Below are 21,850 nucleotides of genomic sequence, written 5' to 3' on the forward strand. Positions count from 1 at the left end.
CAGCGGTGTTGTGAAGCTGGCACTTACCTTTCTGACCTTGCAGACAACATCTGCTTACTCAGGCTTTGTGTCTTACTCCTAAAATTACTCTTGCCACAAGCCATGTTTCCTGCCTTTCAGAGAGCGCTCTGTGCCTCTGCATGCACAGCGGTGCCTTTAGATGGCTTTTGTGCTATGCAAATTGCTTTCTCACTGGGATGGTTCACTCCGAGGATTTAACCTGTGGACCTGTGCCAGCACTTCCGATCTCCGAAGACATGGATTCTGGATTGAGGATTTGAGTATGGATTTTGCTTCCTACCAATGTAATACAATAAAAGAAACCTTTGGTTAAGAAAGCCTACAATTTGTGGGATAGAGATCAGTTCCAGATCCCCGTTCTCTTCCAAAGTTTGTGGCCAGGCTAAGCTCTGTGTGGAAGAAATGGGTAAAACTGATGAGGAAACAGCCAGGAGATTGTAGTTACCATTTTTGAACTTCCGGTCTGAATAACAATAATGAATAAACAATGCCAGATGACTCCGGTTGTATCGTAATTAAGTTCTTAGGCATCCATTTTCTACTCAGAGAACTGTGGAGGTGATGTTTTCTGTCAGAGTGCAGATATGATTTGCTGGTTATTTTTCTGAGAAATCATTGCAAATAAATTCACTGGTAGTTGTGATATCCCACTGTACATCTTCCTGATTCAGTTTATCCAGACTTCTGCTGTAGATTGGTGATCACAAATTCACGTGGGATAAGATATGCTCAGGACAGAGATATGAGGCGTTCAGCATATCCACAGATGTACTTGGAGGGTCCAGATGCTTTCCTCTGAGCCAGTACCTAGCTACGAAATTGTGCTCCAGATAGAAATTGTGTTGATGATGGATGTATACTTCAGGTGAGATCTAAATCAAGTCTCAAATCATTTTTGGAGATGTAAAAACTCAAATAACTTGGAAGATCTGTCAAATCCATATATTCTGTAAGTTGTCTTCTACTTACCCAGATATCATGTGCTACTGAAATTGGATATGCCTCATTCAGTTCCTGAGTGAATTGCTGGGCATTGCCATTTTGTGCTGTCCTTCGCTGTGTTCCAGTTCAGTGTGGCCTCTGCTTCATCAGTGAAGAAAAGATTCCTCTCTCTATACTTTTCCATTCTTGTGTATAAATTAGTATGCATATTTTATGTGTATATATTATCAAAACACGTAACAGATTGTAAACTATTTTGCAGTGTGTTGAAATAAGTGGCTATTGCTTTCAGTGTAAGTGGCTATTGTCATTAACAATGCCTATATTTTAGGTATGTCTTGCAAATCCTTTATGAAGAGAAATCCATTGTTGAGTTAACCACCTCAGGCAAGAGCAATCTTCTTTTCCTTCTTTTTTTTTTTTTTTTTCTCCCAATCCAGTTCTAATGCACTGCCATGACCTGAAAGGGAGCGAGGTGTCCCATTGAACAGTTTAGCTTTCCCTCTTATATAACACTATGATTTTGTGACAGAGCTGTCAAGTTTTTGGTGGGTGGACATTTTGCAAAATATCTAATCATTACAATATTACAGCTATTCATGTTAGAAACTCACAGATGCTTGTTTAGATGCTGAAGGCAATGCATTAGGAACTGATGGTGACTGATTATTATCCAATCAGTTCCTGATGCAGTATCTGCGACATCAAAAACTCTGCAGTGGCTTTGGTTACATCCGAAATTTTTCAATTGCAGTGTCTCCACTTAATGCCTTTTTTGTTAATTTTAATCTTCAAATGCTGAGGCTCAACAAGGCCAGTGTACTAGGAAGAAAAAAAAAACTGCTTAATTGCAGTACTCAGTTTTCTAGGGAAGATACAACTAACTTTCCATGAGCACAATAGTGGTTTACCTAAGAATTACTGAAAACAAATATTGCCAAGAATGACTTTAAATAACACTGATAGCAAGCCATATACAAGTTTTTCTTTATTCAGAACCATTGTGCGTTGCTTGAATAGCTTGAGAAAGCAAGTCAGCAAGTGTTCTGCCTCTCCAAAACCCAGGAAATGATGTAGGCTCTCAGCAAGGTGAGTCTGCAAATTCAGTAAGTTGTGAAATTCATGAGAAACTCTAACCTTGTGCCAGTGTGTATGGGCTTTTTGCATGCAGTATTTCGGCAACGAGAACTAGAGACTGGTGCTACTGTCCTACTTCTCATACGTTTTCTGGATCTTGAACCAACACCACGTTCGAAAGGAAGAATTTGGTTTCAGCTCTGAGTCTTGATAGCTGGCCTGTATATTTGCATTGGATGTGTATGAGCCAGATATGTCTGTCCATCTGCTGTTGAACTTACTGTACTGAGAAGAAATAACACACAACATAAGCAGAATATGGTCATCACAGCCCTCAGACATCAAGATTTCTGCTTCCATCCACTGTGTTTGAAAGAGTGCACTCAAAGATTCTGGAGGCAGTTGTGTTTTGTAGTTCTGTACAGGCCTAAACTGTATGAAAGTAATCTAATCATTAGTAATCTGGGAATAATCTAATTATTGCTTCTGTGACACAAATGTCATGAAATCTATTAGATCTGTCTGTGAAAATATTCTGCAATCTGTGTCCCACAGTGATCTGGATGTTTTTGTTAAATTGGACTTGGGGTGTGGAAGAAAATTAATTTTCACTCTACAGAGCAGTGAAAGGTGGTTGAAAATTGCTTACAGTGAATAGGGGAATTTAAAGAACATTTTCCAGGGAAAAACAAACCACGTCAGTGACATCTGTTGACTAATGAGAGTGATAACTAACTCTGCATAAACACAATGAACAAACTCTACACTTCTACATCAGAGGTACTTCTGTTAGCAGTTACTGAGATAGAAAAATCATCACTTCACCAGGGCTGTTTTAGACAGCCCACTTTTGTCTCAGAATGATTTTCTTCTAAAGTTTTGCAAGGCAAAAAAGAAGTTGTCTCATACCTGTTTTGCTCAGCACCAACTTCTGTACATCAGAGTGAAACATCCTTATCAGGATCCTTTGATCCTTAGCGTAACATGAACAGATTTTGGCAGACTACAGGTGCTCCTTAGAATCACACATGTAAATAAAACCTAGGAAAAAAGTCTCCAAAGGTCAGCCATCTGGAGCTTTCAGCCATTAAGATGTAGTGAAATGAATATAACTATTTTATGTGCACTGGCTCTGTATAAAATTCCTTCCTGCTGGGTATCCATAGGCTGATCTAAAGCCATCTAGCATTAATGGGAGTCTTGCATTGATTTCTTCATCTTTGAATAAGGCTGTAAGTGCTCAAGTTGCAAGCGCTGCAAACATGAATAACAATATTATAATTATGGCTAAGGAGGTCACATATTTGTTTGACAGTTTAAGAAAAATATATGAGTGGCATTTGGTAGCAAGGAGGGTCTTTGCTTTCCACAATGCTAAATATGTGCTTCAGCATAACCAGATTTACACTTGATTACTTGGTAGCTAGCTAACTAATGATCTTGGTATCCACCCAGAGTCAGTGATCACCTTATCATGAAACTGTGGTGACTTCATAAATTGATGTGGTTGAAGGAGAGACAGAAGATACTGTTTTGATTTGCTTATTTCTAATGGTATCTCTAGTTAAACTTCTGGTTTTAAAGTAAAGAGCTAAAGAAGAGTTACACAGAAGTAATTGTACATCTCATTTTCCAAACATTGCGTTAATCCATGTTGCCATGAATATGGACACAGATATGATAGCTGTGTTTCTTGAAGTGGCAGGTTATCACAGAATCAGAGAATCATACAATATCTGAGTTGGAAGGGACCCACAACGATCATCGAGTCCAACTCCTGGGAACTCTTCATCATTTGTTCCTCTTCAGCACGTTAACTTAAATTTAAAAAGTTACAAGAATCCCGACTGGTTTGAGTTGGCACATTACCAAGGTCATAAACCCAGGAAAAAATGTTTGCAATTGTTTTGGGTAATGGAAAATTAAAGGTAGATGGTGGTTGTCGTGTAACACTAATCACTGAACTTGTGACAGGATAGGGAGGAAGTGAAAGGTCTGGGCACAGAACCTTGTTTATCTTAAAAACCTCAGATGTGAAGGATTAAATGCAGAAAAGCTATCATCTGCCCTGCAGTTTGGTGCTAGAGCAGTGTTTTCACAAGGTATTTTTGCAAGTCAACTTTTCAGCGGTGTTGAAATGTGATGTGATGCCGGCAGAACATGCTAACCCCATTGGCACCACAATTGTGTTGCTGCTGCAGAGCCGGGAGGACAGGAGGTATCGTGGCAAGGTCTGGAGTTCAGCGTGCTTGACTTGCGTGAGCCACAGGGTTAGTCCTGCGCGCGTGGTTTGTTGGGGTGTCGTGCGCTGCAGCAGTACATCTTGGCTCTGTAATTTAGGTGCCGTGCCGGTTTATTAATCCATTAGAGCAAAGAAATTGCTGTGTTTAGCATAATCCCAGATACCACTGTGAGAGAATTATTAACTGCTCACAGTTGCCAGCTGAGATTAAGCCAATTCACAGCCATCCAGGTTAGGCCTGCAAGTGGATTCATGTCAGCTAAGTTTCTTCCCTGAATGCCTTACAGAAGAAAAAATGGCAAAGTTCCACAGACAGCAACTGATGCTGTGAAGATCTGTCATTAAAACAGTTAGGGTCTCTTTGCATCTCCTTTGAGAGAAGTCCTATTAAGCAACTGCACTTGTTGAGTTAAGACCTGGTTTATTTGGTGATATTTGGCATGCCCCAATTTGCATGTAAACTGATAAAGCATAATTCAAGCTTGTTCGTTCTGGTTCAGCCACTGCTTATTTGGCTTCTTTTGTGTAACGGGGAATACAATAAAATGCAAAATCAAGGAAACTCTCTAACTGCTGAGCAAAAAACTATTTATGTCAAACTTCTAAAAATGATGTGTGTGTTTCTTCAGCTCCTTGCACTTACCTCCTCTCATGCTCCTGTAACTCTACTGATCAGTGCTTTCAAGCCAGGGTAGCACCACTGTGCAGAGAACTACAACCAAATCCTGCTCTTGTGTTTGGTCAGTATGGAGCTCTGCCAGCAAATCTGAAGGACACCGTTAGTAACTGGAATCACAAATGTTTACAAATAAAATGCAGGAACTGCACAGAAGAACAGGCAAGAGTAGAAGAACAAGTTGGATGTACTGGAGACATCTGGTGAAGTTATAAGAAGAAAAGTAATGTTGAGAGAAAAGCTGTAAGAAGGTTTTCTGAAGGGTGAAGTAAAATATAAGCATGTTTCCTAGAGCTGATTACCTACAGAAGATGATAAGCAAGATCATTCACTTTGTTTCATCACAATTTGCTGCAACAGCAAAATACTGAAGCAAGGAGAGCCAACTGCTTCTTTTCCCTGCAGGTTGTATGGCAATGCCCTGCTCTCAGTGTCTTAGTGAAGGCCACCATCGCCCTACCCCAGACACGTCTCCCCGGCCCACGTTGCACTCTGCATTAGGTGGCTGCGGAGCGGGTACAGCAGCCACTTGTGCTTTGTGTCCTCTCCCTGGGGCTCTCCGGCAGCGCTCTTCTGCAGCACGATGGAGAGGCAGGGGCCTCGGGCTGCGGGGGGCTGCTGGTAGTTCCCAGTGAAGTCCTTGTCTTGCACGAGCCCTCCGAGGATGTGTCTTTGGAGCAGACGTTCTTGCGGGGTTGTGTTGCTTTCCTTACCTTGCACACTAAAACCGTGAGGCCCGCAGAATACAGCCTGTACCATTGCTGGTGCAGAGATGTTGGTTTTGCTCTGGGAGAAATCCCGCGCATAGTGCAGCCTTGCAGCATACTGGCAGGGGAGCAGTTCAGAAAATCCTCTGAAAAAACTGCCTGCTACTGGAACAAACTAGAGGCAGGCTTGGCAGGTGGTCTGATTATATTTGCTCTGCCAGTTCAACAGTATTTGCTGGACAAAAGAAGGCATCAGGTGATACAGAAGGTCCCAAACAAAGCTCCAGACAAATGCAGACATGACCAAACTTTCTCATCTGTTGCATATCTGTGGAAGTGGAGGAAAACTTGTGGCTGAAGGAGTAGGCACAAGAGCCAGAGGGCATATCTCTTCTGTTGATTTTTGTATGGGTGGCTACTAAACACAACACAAGTGAGAATTCGGTTTCTTTGTGTTTCTTCTGCGTTACATAAACTCTTTTCCACTGGTGACATAAGAGTTAAAACCACGGGGACTAAATTCTTTTTACCCCTCTTCTTGCTCGGTCATTTTTGGCATGCACATTTTTCTTGCTGCCACTCAGCGTACGTGGAATTGCAACCTGGAGGAGGCACTGAAATCATGGTCTGGAGGTGGCACAGCAGGGATGGATGCTAGATAACGATTGCTTCGGTTTGGACTGTTTGGGCATCCAAATGTGTGTTTGTAGAACTTCCGTGGAAAGAAAGGCCCCGTAGGAACAGGAAGAGACCATTTCTAGATAGGAATTCAGGCGAGTGTTACTATGTGGTATAAATGGATACAGATGAACATTACATACAGCAGGTCCCTGAGCAGGTTAGATGTCTTTCCAAGGGTAAACACACGTTCCCTTTTTTCCTTTCCAGCTGGTGGATGAGCGAGAAGGTGTTCTGAATTCCTGAGAGATTGGGGCTACCTTTTACTTAATAATGGTGCATGAAAAGCTTATGGTAAAAGAATGATAATCTTGCTCTAAAGCATGTAATCCAGTAATTTAAAGAATACCTCACACTGCAAATGCAAAAAAGGGAGCACATTAATCCCACGCAGGCAACCTTACTTCTGGCACTTCCTGATTTTTTCACTGCTCGACTCTTCAACCTTTATATTATTCTGACATAGATTTTTTTATTATTGTTAACGTGGATGTCATAAGATTATGAAACAAGCGTAAGACTGATTACAAGAGTTTAGAGCTTCCAGGTGAAAGATCAAACAATCAAGCCTCAATATTTTTGATATTGTAATTTGCAGTGAAAATGCCTAATGAAAAGTTCAGGCATAACGAAGGTTTCTCTACATTTAGGGTTGGATAAATAGGGTGGTGCTCAAATTCTGCATGGTGCTAAAAGGAAGGAATCAGACACTTCTGAAAAAAAAGCCAATAAATAATAATTGATAGTCACATGTCACTGTATGAAACCTGGGCAGCTCTACAGGAAAAGTGACCTGTACTAGTGGCCGGCAGTCATCATAACGTTGGCAGCTGCAGGGGAGGAGTTGTGTTACCAGTTCACACTGTGGCACGTGTTCAAGACTTTTATGTGTTTTTTTACAAAGGGACTTTTTTTTTAGTGTGTGGTATCTAATTTTCCACTAGTCCAGCGTGATGATGGGTTCAAACTAGTTCTATATCCATAGTGCTGAATGACAAATATTTATGTCATGTTTAAAAATATTTGCTAACAGATGGGTGGATGCAAATAGGTGATTAGAATAAGGATGAAAAGCTTCTGGAGGAATCCTGATGCCACAGAGGATAATGCAAGAACTTGTGTTGATTTCACTAGGGCACAGGTTTTATCCAGAAAATACGTAGTCTATTGGCGTTGGCATAACAACTCCAGTTTTATGATAAGATCTTGAAACTTGCAGAATAAATTGCTTTTCTCTTTCATGTGCAATATTTTAGTTAATACAATGGCATCATTCTAAAAATAGAGGTGTGAAAGCATAGGTAATTCTGGCAGTATAACGAGATAAGAAATATTTAGAATGATGGCAGCAACTCAAAATATACAAGATGAACCAAAAGAGCCTCTTAATCAGAAGAGTAACAAAAATTCATATAAAAATAATCAAGGGAGTAAAATTCTAGATCAGCCTAGAGTGATTCTAGCATTGATTCGAGCCAGTTCTTGGAATGAAATTTTGATTTCTTTCTCAGGGTTGGATTTGCCAGCATAGCTTCTCTTTGATGCATTTCTTTATGTATCTAAATGGATAGGCAGGCTGCGTATTATTCATTAACAGCATTTTGAGCAATGTATGGCACCATACATATCTCTGCAGGGCTTGTGCTGGCTGAATAATTGAAGATCGATTTAAAATATTAGAGTGGAATAGCCAGATAAATTTAAAAAAATCTTACAAGGTAACTGATGTTTTTGTTGCAAAGCACATTTTATAGCTTATTAAAACAGTCTCTGTCAGGACACAGTAGACAAGAACTAGTTGGATTTAATAAAAGTAAGAATAATTTATAGGGGTCTGATGGGGAAAATGTGTTGGTTCCAATTGCAATTCTGCCTCCAGTCCCAGAACTAGTATTTAAGGCTTGTGTTGAAACAATCATGGTATTGAAATGAATTGGGCTTTGCCATTATTTGAGTTACTCTAGGATATCACCACAAGTTTTATTTGCAAATGCTGACATACCATTTGTACCTGCATGCGCAATTATCAGCTGTAATTATGGTAACTGCACATGCATGCCCTCATCATTTGTCAGTTAACACTTGGTTGAGAAGAACAGATTAAACGCGCACCTTTATTTCGGTTTTGAGGTAAACTCCAATCTAGACTAAAGGTGGTAACTCTGGTGGAGGAATAGTGGCTGGCTGAGAAGTGCAGGGAGCTGGGAAGTCGCACAGCAAGGCTGTTGTGCAGACTCAACAGTTACCTGTTGTGAGCAGGGAGAACAGAAGAGATGTAAAAGAAAGAAGAAAAAAATGCGTGAGAATCATTTTTGAACAAAAATGCCATCCAGCTGATCTTTTTCAGCAAGAGGTGGAGCACAGCTGCTAGGTTTTGTGGAGTTTTGTGATTAGAGCTGGAACCTCTGCTTTTCCCTGCCTTGATGTCATGCCTTTGCCTGCTCTTCTGCCTAAGCAGTATTTGCTCTCTCTGCCCTCCTTCTGGAACTGCACCCTGGCACCTGAAAACGCCAGCGTGTTCTCCCCTGCTGCCTTCCCCTGGAGCTAGTAGCGGAGCACCGAGGTCAGAGGAAGGCAAGGATGGCTAAAATTGCACACCCTCGCAGTTGCTGTCTGTGGAGTTCACCACCAGCACCTTTCTGAGAATGGGATGAAAGTGTGTGTACGTATGTGGATGAAAGTGTGTGTAGGTATGGCATAAGATGAAAACTTCACGAATCAGATAATTCTAGGAACTTTTTAAGAGGGAAAAAAAAGTTCCTTTTGCCATTCATCAAGACCTGCATTCATAGATATTCTTGTGTCTGAAAAAGAAATGCTTCAAAGTGACTTCTTGCTGCCACTGTGTCCGAAGCTTGATCTGTAGACCGCTCATCAAACAAACTGCTCTTCAAAACATCATCATTTAAAAAAGGCTGAGCTCCTCCAGTGCTGTGTGAACCAATCCCCCCATGAAAACCCCATTGTGTTTCAGCTTCAGTTAACCGTTAACAGTGCTTTTCTAATGTCCAGTGGGTTCATATATGTAGTTTCTATGCTTCTGTTTTCAACCCTTGGCTCGTGAAAATTATTAAGATAAAAGCTCACAGTCAGCTACGTGCTGTTTAGGCGATTTGGACTGAATTCAGCTCAACTCAGCAGAGGTGTGGAAGATGAAGAACTGAACACTTTATAATTACTGTGTCTGAAGATGCCAGATTGTAGAATCTCTACAGGTAATTGTGAGATTGCTATAAAGACATCACATTTGCCTGCAGAGATTTCCCAGTCTGCGACTTATATCCAGGGTGAAGAAGAGAGAGAAATATTTTCTTCCTACTGGCCGATGTCAGAGTTTAAAATGAATTTTGAATAAGTTGTTGAAAAAGAAGTTTTCAGGAGGACTAGATGACTATATTGGTAATGATTAAAGTATTGCTTGGTTCTGACATACTTTACACTCACAGTTTGTGTGGATCCCTGTCTTCCACAGGCTGCCTTGTGGATGCCTCACAATCTCCTTGGACTTAACGTGGCTGCAGCTGAGAACACTGCCTTTCCTCTGCATTCCTGGGAACAAGTACTTCTCCTTGCCCCTCGCTCTGCCACTTCTTGGTCTCTTCTACAGCAAACTTTAACTTTCCCCTCTCCTCCTTGACATACACTCTGGTTGTAACCAAATGGCAGTGGTTTCTTTTCTGCAAATGTTTATCTTCTTACCTTTTTTTTTTTTTTTTCCTAGTTGTTGGTGTTGGGAAAGAAAGGACAGAAAACGTTTTAGTCTCCAGTCATCACCACACCACCCCCTTGACTGCTGCAGTCACCTGGAGGTTCTTTGGTACTAACCCTCTTTCCCCTTCAGTCAATGTAATTCTTGTCTGTTTTATGATTCTCCCACTTGTTATGTCTTGTTGTGCGTTTTTAAATGTTAATTGGGCATTCTCTGAGGCACAGATTATGAATAGACTTGTATTGTGTGGGTGCTTAAAAAAACAAAAAATGCAAAAATACAAATCAGTGAGAGGAGATTAATTGTGGACTTTATAGCTTCTCACGTTTGTGCTAATTCCAAACACTAAGCACACACACACAAAAAAAACAGAATAATGTTAAAAAAACAGACAAGAATTTGGATTTGAAGGAAAGCAAGTTTAGTTGAGTGGCAGCGACATATTTAGGCACGTAAGTTATGCAGGACAAAAAATATTGGGGTATATTTTAGATGTGTTTTGGTGTAATATTGGGTGAGCAGTTACCTTCTACAAGATAAGCCTGTAATGGCGAATGGCAGAGCATTCGGAGACACCCTGACCTGCCAGGAGCCTTCCAGCCAGGCTCCCCTGTGGCACCTCACAGGCTGAAAGCGGGGGTCCTGCCTTTTCCTTGTGTGTGTGCAGCATTTTGTGAGCACACTTGGCACTTGGAGATTGCTGCCCAGCCTCTGGGGAAGAGGCGAAGTGCACGTCAGTCACATATGGCAGAAATTTCAGAGATTACAGTGACTTTACGGAATTTGCACTTCCTCGGGTAGTTGGTTCTGAGAGTTAAACCTGGGCAGTTGCAGAGGGGAGGAAGCAATCTGCATCCTCTGTGTGCAATTTAAATGATTTGAGGCAGCTCAAGCTACAAATTCAGTCCTTAAGATTGGACTTAGATACAGTGGAGTACTTAAGAACAGACAATTTACATCTATGCATTACGATACCTCTGGATTATAGGGAGAAAAAATATGCAGAAAAATTTGAAAGATGGAAAAATGTAAGCTGTTTTAAGACTCTTTGTGAGCAGCAAAGGAGGCTGTGAAAGCCTCAGGTTATTGTGCTTTGAATAATTTCCTCAGTTCTGGTGCAAAGCGTTCATTTTACGAGATTTGTTTCTGCCAATGCTAAGTGATCCAAAGACTTGAAAGGATGAGGGAAGATCTTTGGTGTCTTTTGCTGTGAAAAATCCTTAATGTGCTTTATATGGAGACCAAAGACCACTGTTTATTTCTTTTGTCTTTTGGAAGTGAAAGGATGTTTTGTCCCAAATTCTTGAAAAATCCATGAATAAAAGCCTTCCTTTTGTACTGCCTTTACAGTACAAACAAATGAAAACCAGCTTGTGTCCTTTCTAAGCAGATTATCAGGAGAGGTTGAAGAGGTTCTTTCTAGGGAACAGCTCATTCTCGTAATTTGTTGTAATACCAGCGGAGCCCTGGGATGGTGGAAATGAACACACACAGCCACATTTTCCCCTTGCCACACCCTTCAGTATCGGAGAAAGCAGCGTGTGTTTTGTTTACAAGGACTAAAGTAGAGAAGATCCTGGTTTTGCTGCAGCTTTTGCATGTTGGTGCTTCGCTGGTAGGACATGCGCTGCCTTTCCTGGCTGCTGCGTGCCTGCGCTCGGGTCCCCTTCTGCACCGCATCACCCCCCTGCAACTCAGCGGTAATCAGTTCTGTAGAGTGAGCGAGTGAATTAATCAATGAGAGAACAACTCTTGTAAATACCAGAAGGAAGTCTTGGTCGTGTGGCTGTTACTGAGAGCTCTGTGCTAGGGTTTGACACCCTGTTAAGGCAAACAAAAAGGCAAAACCCAGCTGACAAAACCTGCAAAACATCCCTCTTAAATTGCTTGGTCTCTTCTTAAAAATTAACCACTATAGTCAGCTGAATTCCATTTCTAAGGGAAATGAAAATTTTGACTGAAAACTGTGATACCGTGTTTCAGGACAGTGACATTAACTATTGCGCATCTCCAAGAAAATGGCAATGAACAGGGAGACCAAGCTGTGGCTGCCTTAGCAAGTGCTTTGATGCAAGGGAACACGGGCTCTGCATGCTGAGCCACTTGTACGCACAGAGATAACTTCTCTGAAACTTTCTGGTGTTCTATGTAATTAATAATTGCAGTATTTGCCATCGACCGAATTGAGCTCATTGCATCAGAAAAATCATCCTCCTCAAAGTGACAAGGCGATAGAGCTGTATGCACCGAATGACGAGTCGCTATTGATGGGGTGGTTTTAGCGTCTTTACTCTTATCTGGTTTTGGTTTATGTTGTAAAAAGCCGGCTTTTCTGTCCTTTTTCTCAGATGTACCTCTGGTGGTGAGGAGGACAGAAACTTCCACAGGGCTTAGCTCGCGCACTGACTGTTATTTCCTGATGATCTACAACAATGGTTATTCGGTAACAGCTGGGCCGTGTCTTCCTCAGACAAAGCCACTGTGGGGCTGAAACCTCCCATTGCTGAAGCATAACCGTTGCCCTGGTAACGGTTAACTAGCACGTGTTTTATTGTTTCAGGCTGCTTTCCTAGGGTATTTGCAGGTGGTAGAAGATGCTTTCTTAAAGAGGGGTCATAACCTCATGAACTTTCAGATGTCGCAACAAATTGGGGGACAAAAACATTTTTTTTCTTTCAAATGGATTAAGTAAATCTTATTATATAGGCTTTACGAGACAGATGTAACTCACAGTTTGATTTTTAGCATTATATCCAGATGCTGATACAAGCATTTCTGCTGCCATTTTTTTTTTTCCCAAAATGTGAGTTAAGATCATATTATGATAAGAAGTTTTCAAATAAATGCAGTGAGAACATGCGGGCAGTAAGATTACCGTGACTTCTTTCATTTTGGGTTTATTTTTGCTAGTTTATATGCTTGTAGGTATTTCTTTTGAATTTGATATTTCAGTGATTTATCCTAAAAATGCACTTTGAATGGACCAGAAATCTCAGGTTGGTTTGATAGATCTCAGGATGAATACAAATTATCTGAGAGCATGCTAATGATGACAATGATGAAAAAAATCACTTGCCTGGTACTTTAATTCGGAAAGTGAAAAAGTACACTTAAGATGCACACGTACATGCGGTATGTGTTTGTATATGTACCAGTCAGTAGGAAAGCGGTATTTTGTAAATAGGAACTACATACTCATTTTTTCCTATACCAAAATTAAAAGTGCCTTTATGATATACTTACTGCATTCACCCCCAAAAATGTTCTGTGGTACACAGGAATGTTTTGTGTTACAAAGTTGTTTGTTAAGAGGAGACAGTCACAGGACAAAAGAATGACAAGAAGTAACATGTGACATAGAATAAAAATGTGGTTAGATTCTAATCTATTCAGCAAAATCCATTCATAATCTAGTGGGATGAAGAGAGAGCTCCCTCTCCTGTCTGTTTCATAAAATTTATAGAAGCTATTTGCATGTTTACTTTGATTAAGGTGTAAATAAATATAACATTTAAATGACATTCTGTGATGCTCCTAATAAAAGGCGTGTCATCACCTCTGAGTCATCTGAGGGAGCAGTGGTTAAACCCCGCTCTGTCCTTTCTGAGCCACCCTGGACTGTTTCGGTGGTGTTGGCAGCTTGAAGGCTGCTCTGAAGAAGGCACCGTGTGACAGCAGCAGGCCTGTTGTGTACAGGGTGCTCTACTGAGGCACGGAACCGTGCTTCCCAAGCTCCTACAGAGACGGCCCCGATTTTAATGAAATTAGCTCTCAACCCAGTGGGCAGGCTCCTGCCCTCAGGATCATGGTTAATAACTATTTTTTTACTTTATTTTTTGGTATCTGGAGAACAAGGAAAGCATTCAGGGCCTTCATTCATGGAATTTATTTAATTGCACAGTTTGCAGATAGAGTTTTGTCAAAGGTGCCGAAGTGGAAGGTGTTCCTGGGCTGGCCCATCTGCTGCCTTTGTTGGGAAGCACATACCTCCCTGGGAGCCTGGATACGTAGCTGTGCCCTGGACAGATGTGGAGGTAGGGAGGACAGAGTTTCTGCTGCTTGCAGCTGAGCACTTCTTTTTTTTTTTTTTTTTCCAACTGATACTTAGCAGTTAAGAATTAGAGGCTACTGGTCACGTAATCAGAAGAAAGTGAATAAATTGTTGCTATCTAGCTGAAAACAGCACATCCTTTACTGAAGTGCAAGTGTGGATGGGACTCTGTTTTCGAATACTGATGGTGTCTGTGGCTCTTTATTAAAATGCTGATTTTTCATTTTGTGACAGATGTGTTCTGAAAAATATGGGCATTCATGTATAAAGTAGTCGGTGCTACTTGGCTGCTAGCTTTTGGTTTATTTGTGGACTTAATCCAGCTTCCCTCCTGTGTCTGTCCATGAAAAGTCTTTCCTTGTCCTCTCCCTGTTCCACATCACCTCTTGGCTACAGATAGGAGCTTGCATTTAGGTTGCTCAGTCTTTTGGTGGACACCTCATGACAGTGAGAATCACTTGTCACTAGCTTGTGTATATGTCCATGGGACTAAACTCAGAGGTGAATCTGGTGAGTAACCACAGAATCTCGGACAGTGTCACAATTTGTTCCACATTCTCCTGCAAAATGGGAAAAAAAAAACAACAAACCTCCTGGCAGACCGAGGAGGGGAATTCCCCTCTTTTGGCAGGCGTCTCCCTGCCCTGCCCCCTAGTGCTATGGCAAAGTCCCCCTTGGGACCTGCCTTGGGACAGGGAAAAGGGCTCCTGGGCCAGGGCTCCTTATGCCACTAGATCAGAGAGCAGCTGGGCACAGCCCGAGGGAGATCCCCCACCAGCTCCTGGAGGGCTGCTGCTGGGGGCTCTGTGCCCAGCGGTGCTGAGCCCAGGGCCAGAAGGAAAATTGCCTGTTCCCTGAGCCAGCTGTGTCGGTCCTTGGGTTTGCGCTGAATAAGGGAATGAGAATCACAGCTTCTGCTAGGATACAGCATATATGCCCTGTAGTGATGAGTGAGAAAACAGCTCTTTTTTTTTGTCTGTTTCACAAATATATTGTGTAAGGACTTATTTCATCTGGGCTCATGGCTGAATTACATGAAAACTGGCAAAATGAATTTTTGGATATGTAACACTTCCGCTTGTGATTTCTACATGATCTGTTAGACGTTTGAATTGGGGAAGGGAATCTGATCCAAGTGAGATCTGGTAGGGCAACAAGCAACAGGTCGTAGGCTCAGCCTATTCCCCTCTCCCTTTTTTAGGAGGGGGTTGCTTAAATAAATTAGCACTTGAATAAATTAACTACATTTCAGGCCAGAATTTTTCCCTGGGAGTGGAGAATGAAAGAGGTATCCTCTCTGCTCATTGCCTTACTCAAAGCAAGTTTTTAATGTCGATACCGGGTAAAAACACTCTGACACACAGACTGCCTCCCACAACATGCCTGGAGCTATATGCTTCAGGAACATAACACTGGTTTTAGCTTAACCTTAAGATCAATGTGATATTAATTAGTAAGTAATTACAGTGAGAGAATTTTTGACCACGCAGTTGTTTTTTCATGCTGCAGGTTTGCAGTCAGCAGAGTAACCAAAATTACTGATGTCTGTGTAGTCGCATTTCTCAGCGTGCCCGCCACTGTTTCACTGTAAACCAGGAGCAGTTCCTCCTCCTTGCCCATGTGGTACCAAAGTAGCTCTAAGTCTTTCATAAAACAGTTTAGAATCCAGACATAGCAGTGAATCTGCATTGAATTAACTATATTCTCTAAACCTGAAAACTCAATGCACTCATTTCATTTTTCACAGTCTTGAACAAGAAACGAACGAGGCAATGACACAGGCGCGAGTGTTGGCAAAGAAAAGGTTGCCTTTTGCTGTACAGTTACTTTCTCATTAATTCTAACTGTTGAAGAGCAGCTGCTAACTGTTGGTACCAGTTTATGACTAAAACAATGTTCTTGTTTAACAAATTAATTGGCATTATTTTGGGAAGGAAAAAGAATAATTGCAGTGCTGTAGCGGTGATTAATAGCAGTGCCTGTCATGTATTCACTGTAACACTACATTTACCAGCAAGCCCCCCCGGCCCCAACATTAAAAGTCCAGACTTACCAGCAAACATGGGTACGAGCTGTTAACCTTGTGTTTGTATTTCTCCAGACTTCGGGATTGCTTTCAGGTCTGCTCGCTAACATTTGTAGTCACTTCAGATACTTCTGTGCTGGGATAAATACTGACTGACATGAGCTTGGAAATGACTTAAAAAGAAGCCTGGTAAATGCTGCTTTGTGCTCAGAGCTTTCTGCCTTTGCTTACATTATACCACAGTGACTTCGCTAGAGCGATCCTCAGACCGGGACAGCGATCTAAGAGAAGAACTTTTCACTGACTGCAAAAGAAGGACAATGAAAAGGAAGGAGAAGAAGAAGGAGAAGAAGGAGGAGAAGAAGGAGAGTTTTCCCTTTGCTCTCTGGTCCCCTCTGAGGTCCCCAAAGCGCAGCACTGACCCTAGCACGAGTCAGGCCTGCCGTGCTGCCGGCTGCTCCTAGGATGGCAGCTTCCCAGTTGCTTCTTAAATAGAAAAGCATGCATCTGCTCCTCAAGAGTTTCGGAAGCATCAGAAAGATAGCAGAGAATTACATGCAAAACACAAGTTTTCTATAGGAAACAGCCTGGCAGTCCACACTTTGTTATTCACTTGATAAGCAGAGTCTTTTTGACAGTCCTAACCTTCTAAACTATAGGTCCTGCTGAGCCCAGCATGAGTCAAACGCTGGGTACCATCTGTCAGAGCTTTGGTGGTTTTTTTTCTGCTCTCCTCTTTTACTACAATCTGCTGAGAGGGGTGTGGAATAGAAGTTGCTTTTCTACACTTAAATGAGAAAGTAGAGAAATTCAATAAGGAGCATTAAAGAAATCCTGCTGTTCCCAAATAACTCTGTAGACGCTGGGCAGGAGAACAAATTATTCTGTGCTCTCTAAGATTTTAAAAACAGGTATATAACATGCCTCAGGAAGTGGGAAAGAATCTGAAACCCAAAGCTGAAAAGATGATGCTGAAAAATGAAGTTACGTGAATGGTGGTGTTAGCACAAGTCCTGAAGTGATGCACAGTTCAGGGGTTTCAGCTGTTTCCCTGAAGAAACACTCTTAAAGGATATTCCAAATTTCCCGCTGATGGACATTTAATAAGAGGAGCTGGCTGAGAAGAAATGGCCCCCTGCTGCATTGTAAAAGAATTACCAAAGGGACATTTTTATGTCTCATTAGTTTATATTCAGCCCTAAATTGGCACCTGTTCTGAATTTGGTCAAAGTTTGAAGACACAAATGAACGTTTCTTTAACATGTTGCTAACAATTCATCGAAACAGGGGTTTTGCAGGGTATTACAGTCACATATGCACACGTGGAAATAGGAATGTAGCAAAAGAAATGTCCTGGCTTGGCAGTGCCGAGGGCCAGGTAAGAAGCTGCTTCTGCAAGTGTGATTGCCACGTCTGCATGGTGTGGCCAGGTATTTACACCTCTTAGCTGCACAAATCGCTATGTTAGAGTCAATTCCCAAGAACCACAGTGGCCACTTATACCTGGGAGAAAGGAGTGCAAGGCTGTTTCATGCCGTCAGTGTTTGGGCTGGCTGCCTATTAGCCCGTGACTTTTAGAGCAGCCGTGGGACTAAGGCCGCTCTATATGGGACAGAAACTCTTAAATGTCTTAGACAATGTGCCTAGATTTCCTCTTACAACATTATGTTGTTCTACCTCTCCTGACTAGCATTGCATTGTTTCAATCTGTGTTATTTATCTGTTTATTATTAGCGGAAGAGATACGCAGCTCACCTTAGCACAGACTGAAAAAGCTCTAATAGAATTTTATTGTCCCCTTACTGTTTCATTAGTCACAACAATTCTGTATTGTTGTTTTAAAAGGTCAGCAGTGCGATTTTAATGTGCATTTGATTGTGGCCTCATTGCAGTTTTCTATTCATGCAATTTTGCTTATTACATTGGCAAGCGTGCTGGCCGGTGGATCAGAAGGGTTCAGCACTCAGGAGTTCAGTTTGTCTCGTCTTGTGATAAAAGCCCTGAAAAGACAGCGTTCAGGCCGAAGCGGGTAGCCTACAAAACAGCGCTGCGATGCAGGTCAGGAGCTTGCCTAAAGGAGCGACTGTAAGGGCATGTGCGTGGGCAATAGCACCCATGGGTGCTGTCGTCTTTGGGTGCCAGCCATTCCCTGTGATTTGACCAGCACGTGGGGATGTCATGACTTGCCTAGGAGGCTGTCTCGGTTGTATGCCAGGTACATATTTTACAGGTTCCCTCCCACAGTTATGATCTACATTGCGTGTATTGGTTGTGGTGGTACCGAGGGCAAACCAGGGTTGAATGCCTCTGTCCTTGGCACTGGGTGGCACTGAACAGAAGAGAGCCCTCTCCTGTGGGGCTTCACTCTAAGCTCACAGGGCACACAGAAAGCAGGAGAGGAAAGGAATGAGAGAGAACAGGGTACAGACAGAGAACAACATGTTACCAAAATGTCCGGCCAAAGCTGATGTGTTCAGCTATATGTGCTGTTGTTATATCACTGTAATGGGGATTTTTCACAGGTGATACAGTGTAAAGCATGTGTTTTCCCATTGTGTTATGCTGCTGTGTTAGCACAGCAATACTGGGATTATAGCATGATTATATGGCTACTTTTTCTCCTCAGTCTCTTGCCGAGCAACATTTACATTTATATATTTCGTTTTGCCCTGAACGTCTTCCATTAAATGTACTATAGGCTGGATTTAATACCTGATCACAGGAGTGCTTTAGGCCATATCTCTTCCAGAAAGAGCCTTACAGGTTGTTTAACTGTGTAAGAGTATAACACCTTACAAGATCCACCCTTAGAGATGTATTGTGTGAGGGGAAAGAAACATCTCCAGGCAGGTAGCTATTTCAGAGATGGGGAGCAAAAGCGATTGCTTTTCCCCCCGCCGCACGCACCGCAGCTGCAATAAGCTGGAGCACCTGTTCCTTGCATGCTCCTGCTGGTTTATGCTGTTTGTAGCTGCTGCCAGCGGGGTCCCGGGGGAGATCCGGGAGCTTGGTAATGGAACAAGAAAGGCTGGGAGTGCATAAGACGTGCGCTTTCACAGCAGTTCGCACTCTCATCTCAAAATGACCACAGTTACGGGGTCAAATCACATTCGTTTGATGTAATTAATAAAACCGCATGAGAATTAGTTGCACTTCAGCGTACCAGGCTGCATTTGTGAGAAAGGAGCTTTTCTAGTTAAGCTACTATGCTATGTGAGTATCACATTATTCAACTTGTAAACATTTGTGTTAGTATTCTGAGGCATTTAAAGCAGTACAGCAGTCAGTCAGGGCTATCTAATATTTTGTGGATATTTGTAGTAGGTGGCATTTGCTTTTATAAACTAACATTCAAGTTCCATCAGGATTACTAGAAGGCATATATGATGTGCTGTTTGTTTTCCTATCTTGGCAGCCCAAGGAAACTTTGGTTTAAAATTGTTATGTAAAACTGTGGCTTGTGTTGGTAAAAAGGATGTCATGCAAAACAGAGAATATCTTTATTTTGTGTTGTATCTCAGGTGATACAAATCATATTGCATCTGACATTATGTCTGAACTAATTAAAAATTGATGAGAAGATGTGATTTTAAGAAGAGCTTGTTCTATCTTTTGTTATGTGAGAAAACTTTCCATACTGCTACTGCTCTGACATCTCACAAACTTACTGGCTTGAATTTTGGTTTAATAGAGTGAGTCAGCCTACAAACATAAGGTTTGAGCACATGCTTTCTAATGAAAATCTAGACTATTTGAAGATTATGTGATTGTAGCAAAATAAAGCAAACAGCAGCATTAAAGTAGTACTACTTAGAGATATTAGGATGATTATGTTGAAGCACCCCATCTGTATGCTGTTGATGTCATAAAATGTAATCAAATGATCACAATTAAAAGTGAGTTATATGAAATTGAGCCATTAATAATAGCTAACCAGAGCTGAATTGTATCTAGGGTGCAGGAATAGCCTTATAGACCCTCACACTAATGGACTCTTTCTTCGACAGTGGATGGTTCTTAAATTGCCTTGCCATTTGAGGTAACCTAAAAAAAATCTCTCTTTCTTTCTTTCTAGGCCTGACAATGTATGATCTTCATGCTAGCCAGAAACCCATGGTTCACCACATGGGTGTTTTCACAATCACAGCAGCAAAAGAGCAAAGGTAATTTTGTTTTTTACATTCTCTTCTACCCTGGGGTGCAGAAGGCAGCGAAGCATGCCTGTAATCTTGCTGTGGAGGGGAGCGTTACTGGGGAGCTCTCATGCCCTGCCAGCCCCTAGGCTGTCAGTGCAGAATCCCATCATTTCTCAGGGGTCATGGGCTAAGGAAGGTCCACACAGTAGTCACTGTCTGCATTGTGTCCTTGAAGGACAGTGCGGTTTGTCGCACAGACTCCCAAAGGTGCCAGTGTATAGTTTTGCATCAATCTTTTATTCCACCTTCAGAAAGAAGGGTGGTGTAGGAGGTGATGTCTATGGAAAAAAAGTGGACCAGGGCAGCTTCCAGGTACATGAGCTGTAGAAGAACGGGGCTGGAATGCACAAGGATTTTTGCAGAAATGCTTATAATCCCTGAGGAGCTGCTAAAGGGTAGGATGTCAGTTCATGTCCCTTTGTGTTCTTCATGTGTCTTCTGAGGATGTCAGCTGACTTCATATGATACTGCTTTAACATCAGTTTGAATTATTCTTCTGCTGTCTCCTTCCACATGTTAGACAGACCCATTTAGTAATTATTATTTAGTACTATTAGTTTTGTGTTGTGGAAGTCTCTTAGGCTTCTCTTTAAATTTTAAATACTCTAGGAAAAGAAAAACTCACCTAAGTCATGTCCCATAGCCATTATTTTTACTGTCATAACTACCATTGATTGAGTGAGCCTTGAGGCTTTGAGCTATATATATCAAGTCATGCTTTTAGAAGACACAAAGTGAAAATATATATTTTTGGGGAAAGTACACTATCATGTCTTTCTCTTGTTAGAGCTAAAAGCACACCTCAAAGTTGACTTGGAAACAGACGGAGTCTTTTTTTTTTTTTAAATATTAAAACCAATTAAAAATAAACCCTTTTAGATTGCAGTCTACGTAAATCGTAACAAATATTTCTGAAGTGCACTAGAAAAGAAGAGTTTATCTTCATTTGTGAAATCATTTAGTGAGTAGCCAACAGAACCTTAAAATTTGCTGTCAGAGGAAAATCTGTTTTCATGGCATTCATAAAGCTCACAAAATAGGTATTTGCCATGTAGTCTTTCTGTGTTATATGTATCACAGCATGTATATAGTTCAGCATGCTTTATGGGATTATGTGCTTTCTCTACATTATTCATGCCAGATGACATAAGATTGCTGTTAGAGGTATGGCGTAATTAAATTTACATATGAATTTACTCTGATATTTGGCTTGCAGTCTTATGCAAATGACTAGCATTCCAATTTGGCACAAGTAAAATTACTGACCTTTCAAATGTTCATTTGGCCCCAAGTGTCCAGTGGGATCAATATAGACATCGCTGTCTATATTTTATAGCACTAAATAATGATTTGGTTTAGTTTGAATTCCTCATACCTCTGCCTTCCCACAGATGCTGGCAGATATTTTTCACAGTGCATCAGGAGCTACTGATTCCTCATACACTTTTACGATTCTTCATTTTTTGTTCCATGAATTGCATAGTCCTCTTTGGAAAAAGTCTGTCTTTTACTCCAAAATATCCGT

At 41.5% G+C, this 21,850-nt stretch overlaps 1 protein-coding gene across 8 annotated transcripts in view; it reads left to right on the forward strand.

The window, feature by feature from the left end:
• CCDC85A (coiled-coil domain containing 85A) overlaps positions 1 to 21,850 on the forward strand; it is a 217,413-nt gene that overhangs the window by 57,419 nt on the left and 138,144 nt on the right. For 7 of the 8 annotated variants that reach the window (XM_083832381.1, XM_083832380.1, XM_083832378.1 and 4 more), the window contains one exon: positions 20,205 to 20,292. In XM_083832381.1, coding sequence (XP_083688507.1) covers positions 20,217 to 20,292 — 76 coding nt within the window. In that variant the 5' untranslated portion in view covers positions 20,205 to 20,216. Of the gene's footprint in view, positions 1 to 14,071; positions 14,087 to 20,204; positions 20,293 to 21,850 lie in introns of those variants that run through there. The other variant, XM_083832368.1, reaches the window with a different exon arrangement.

This window comes from Anser anser, assembly GCF_964211835.1.
Source record: "Anser anser genome assembly, chromosome: 3".
NCBI classification, from domain to species: Eukaryota; Metazoa; Chordata; class Aves; order Anseriformes; family Anatidae; genus Anser; species Anser anser.